The 4,535-nt window shown below is 26.8% G+C and overlaps 1 protein-coding gene across 4 annotated transcripts in view; it reads left to right on the top strand.

The window, feature by feature from the left end:
• Positions 1-4,535, top strand: part of LOC111618808 (BTB/POZ domain-containing protein 7-like) — a 58,139-nt gene that overhangs the window by 45,499 nt on the left and 8,105 nt on the right. For 3 of the 4 annotated variants that reach the window (XM_023360377.1, XM_023360378.1, XM_023360376.1), the window contains exon 8: positions 1,865-3,101. The exons of the other annotated variant lie outside the window; for it this stretch is intronic. In XM_023360377.1, the coding sequence (XP_023216145.1) occupies positions 1,865-2,011 (147 nt within the window). In that variant the 3' untranslated portion in view covers positions 2,012-3,101. Of the gene's footprint in view, positions 1-1,864; positions 3,102-4,535 lie in introns of those variants that run through there. 4 annotated transcript variants of the gene reach the window in all.

Raw genomic sequence — 4,535 nt, 5'->3', positions numbered from 1 at the left:
AATAAATGTAATAAATCTTTTGCAATGGTTTGCCCCTGTATATCATACTTTTCCTGTTACCGAACCACCCCAGTCCCCAATTGATTCGGATAAACGACGCTCTACTGTAATTACATAAATAAATGCTTATCTGATTGAATTTTACTTTCTTTGAATTCTGTTATGAGTATTATTTTTTTTCTAAATATCTTTATGAAAATTTTGGAGTTGCGTTAAATTCGGGGTCGTGTTATATTCGGGCTAATACGGTAACTTACTTTCAAATTATAGTTTAACCTCCTTGTAATGAACTAAGGGTCATGCAATAAAGAATTATTATAATAATAATAATAATAGATCTATTATACCATTACCTATGAAGTTTGTTGCCTGACTCTGGAGCCATCTTAAAAGCCACAATTTCCAGTGCAACTTAAAAATTTCAAATGGAAAAGGGTTGTTGTTATCATTGTATTGTGGAAAATTATTTGTGTACATTATCTGAGAAATTCAATTGTAAAAATAATTTTTGAGATATCTTTGTTTTGAAGTTATCACATATTAAATTCTCAATAGGAGATTTTCATGTGCAGTGTTAGTGATGGTGTTGTTAACAGAGGAAAAAATCAAAATTATTTGTTGTGCTGGTAATTTTATTAACATAGAAATTGCTGCAGTAACTATTGCCATCTGAACATACAGCTATCACTTGAATTCTGCAGCAGTTTCTTTATGACTTCATCTCCCAGCATAAAGAATGATGCCAATTCTTTCTTCTGTGTATGTACATAATTGTGCAAAATAAAATTTTTTATAATTCTTTCAAGCAAATAATTCAGATATATCGATTCAATTATCAATTTCAGTTGAATAAACAGATTTGTATTGATTCAACTATAATGGGCATGATTTTGCTTTTCATAATACACTGTCTTTTGAATTATTTTACTGTTGAATTATTAAATTTTACTTTTAAAACAGATTTTAAATTTGTGACAATGATAGAAACTGTTAATTATCTTCAATATGTTTTTTAGAATGATTTTTTACACACAGTTTATATACATGTATTATTAAGTTATTGAATTAATTTTAAATTCACGTATTAATATTTATTTATTCTATAAATAATTATTGTAGATTAATAAATATTTTTAAGGAAGATTTTTTTTTGCTTCAATAGCTTCTCACTAATTTTCTAATGACAACATAAACATTTTTGTTTGTCAGTTTTTTAACTTTAGTCCAAACCCTGGAGTTGAACAATAATTCTTTTATCTTATTAATAACATAGTAATGCAACTGAAGAGTAATTGAAAGTACAGGAAATGCATTTTACTAATAGAAATATAAATAATAATCAATAATATAATTGCTATTTCAAACTCAGGCTTAGTGATTTGACTTCAGAATCAATGAACAAAAATGTTTAAAAAATCAAATATGTTGAGAATTTGCAATCATGACAAAGTTTTAAAGATTTTCTTTTATACATATTGATTCTACTCAAAAAAATACTTACTTTATTTTGTGTTTTGTATAACTTCCACATCAAAATTATTCAAATTCTGTTTAGTTCTATTAAGTGAACTAAACTACCCCTAAAGTTTCTAAACAGTTTTAAGAACAGTTTAGTTCATTTAACACTAAATATTTTTTCATTTATAATGTAAAACATTTTTAATAAGTTTATACATAATGAATAAACTTTACTGATTTTTATCTATAAATTACACTACCTTGTAAATTAGATATTTTAAAGTAATTCTTATGTTTCTCTAATGAATGAAACAGAAATAATGAAGCTAGCTGTTATTTTAGATAGAGATATTTTCCCAATGTTAAATATTTATGTCAATTCTTATCAATATTATTCATTTTTCAGATTTCTTCGGCAAGTTGTTGTATAGATCATCAGTTAAATGAAGTCATTCCAGATATTGCAATGGCAACTACATTAATGGAACAACTGCAAACTTCTGAGCCTGAGACTACCAAAGATAATGGAAGTTACTCTTTACCTGTTTTCTGATAAAATCAGTGGTATAAGTAAATGTGAATGCTAATTGACATCTGTGATGTGTTTCTGACGTTGGAAAATATTGTCATTTATCAGTGATGAAACTGTATGTGAGATAAATTATTTGAACAGAATTTTTGGAATTTCATGAGGTTAAGCATTTATATTGTGATTTTTGTATGATGAATTATTTTGTAATAGTTTGAATTTTTTTATTAATTTATTATTTGGGTGAATTTATTGTTTAAATATGTACAGTTTATATGTTATAAGAGATAAAGCAAACCACATTCTTTCATTTATTTTGTTTAAATCTTAAATATCTTTTTATTATTTCAGTTACCAAAGTTATATATTTGGTAAAGGTATAATATGTCTGACAGATTCTTCAGTTTCATTTCCGTAAAGGATACAGTGATATTAAAAAAGATATCTGAGAGAAAGCGAAATACAGAGTACTTAAGTTTTTTGCAGAAAATTGATAAATTTAGATTTAATACATAATGCCAATTGACTTTCATACAGAAATCATTGCTGAGATAAAATACACACATACACATACAAACACACCCATACATACACACATATACACCCATACACACACAAACACATACATATAAATATATATAAAAATATATATATAGCAGGTCTATTCTGATATACATTACATTGAAGAGGCAAAGTAGCTTTCTAAAGAAGAAAAAAATATATAGTTTTTTTTCTACCATTTTTGTAAAAGAATATTGATTATCCCAGGTCCAAATAATATCAAACCATGGTATTTTCGTAGCAATTGCATTTATAAGTTTCCAGCATGTAACTGTTTAATTTTTTATAATTGTTAGTCCTGTATTTTTGATGGTGGACCATATTTTTGTTACAAAATGTGTTACATGACTACATACATAATTCATACAACAGAATCCATTTCCTTCTGTTGTGCTGGATTCAGCTTGTTACATGACCAATCTTTCAAATAGCTTGCTACTTGTATATTTCATGTCATAATATTACAGATTTGTTTTTAAGTAATTTCATTAGGATCTGATGGTCAAGTGTGATTGTAAATGTAAATAAATAATTGTTGTTAATGCTAAAAAAATGTGTTTGTTATTATTTTATGAAATAAAAATACAATATAAAATGATAGGAAGGTTGATTCTCTTTCAATAATTCCAAGCTTGTACTGATTTGAAATAATTTGAATCAAAACAGCAATAAACAAACTAAATTTCTGCATGTAAATAATGTGATATTAATAAAATGTATGTTTAAATAACTTTTAAAATTTTATTAACTTAATAATATAGAAGATAATTTAAAATTCTGTTTGTTTGACATAGTCATTTGAATTTTGAACAAAAATACAGGGTGATTCAAGTCACATAAATTTTTAAAAAATAATAACCGACAAACTATTTACAGTAAGATGCAGTTTTCACAGAAATGCTTAGAAGGAAACTGGATTTTTTTTGTGTAAAAAAATTTTAGTATCAAAATACCAGTAGTTACATTTCTTGCCATAAATGGCACTTGATAAGATTACATAATTTGTGAAGTTACTAGAGCTAGAACATTTTTATCATTTTATTCTTACTTTAACTAATTTATAAATGATTTCAGATTTTACAATGCTATCTATGGCAAGAATTAACTATTTTGGTACTAAAATTTTTATTAAACCTAAAAAAATCCTGTTTTTTTCTAAGCATTTCTGTGAAAACCACATGGTCTTACTGTAAATAGTTTGTTATTAATTTTTTAAAATTTCTGTGAATTTTGAATCACCCTGTATTTATCCAGCATTATCATTGATTTTATGTTAAAGTTGCATCATCATCATTCAGAAATTTTGAAACTTGTTTTGAAATATTAAATCATTCAAGTTGGTGTTTTTGTTTTACAAATTTTGGGAATATATAAAATATATAGACAAATTTTATACATAGAAATGATTAGTCTCTCTCATTGCATATTCAATTGTAAATGAAATGTCCAAGAGTAATAAAATGTGAGAGTCGAGTTTAGTGAATAAATTCGTTAAATAAAATTTTTGTTAAGGGAGGAAAAGACAAAAAAAATTTAACTTCAAATTGCCATAAAAAAAAAGACATAAAAATCTTTTCCCACGAACTTAGTTCCTTGTCAAGTATGATACATCGAATGTGTCACCCGAAATCTCGAAAAAGACTATTGGTCAAAGAAAAAAGAACAGTCCTAATAAGGCAGTGGAAAAAACCCAACGAGACCCCCTTTATAAAAAGGAGGGGTCGATACGTAAGAGTCAGTCTCTGGAAATTTGTGCGCACTGTGTTTTTTACAAAAACGGATAAGTCGCTACCAGGAACTCATCTAATCGCCGCTGTTCGAAAGGACTACGCCCGACAACGTTAGGAAGAACTTTGTGCTACTTGAAAAACGTTTCAACGTTCGAAAGAACTTTGTGAAGACAAATCAACGATTCAACCCAAGACTAATCAACGATTCAAACCAAGGTATTTATCCTCGCGCGAAATATATGTGAGCTCTCTCTCTC

Source organism: Centruroides sculpturatus, unplaced genomic scaffold (genome assembly GCF_000671375.1).
Source record: "Centruroides sculpturatus isolate CEXI.00-Female unplaced genomic scaffold, Cexi_2.0 scaffold13, whole genome shotgun sequence".
In the NCBI taxonomy this organism is placed as follows: domain Eukaryota; kingdom Metazoa; phylum Arthropoda; class Arachnida; order Scorpiones; family Buthidae; genus Centruroides; species Centruroides sculpturatus.
The sequence above is the reverse complement of the archived record's forward strand: the minus strand, read 5'-3'. Positions and strand labels throughout refer to the sequence as shown.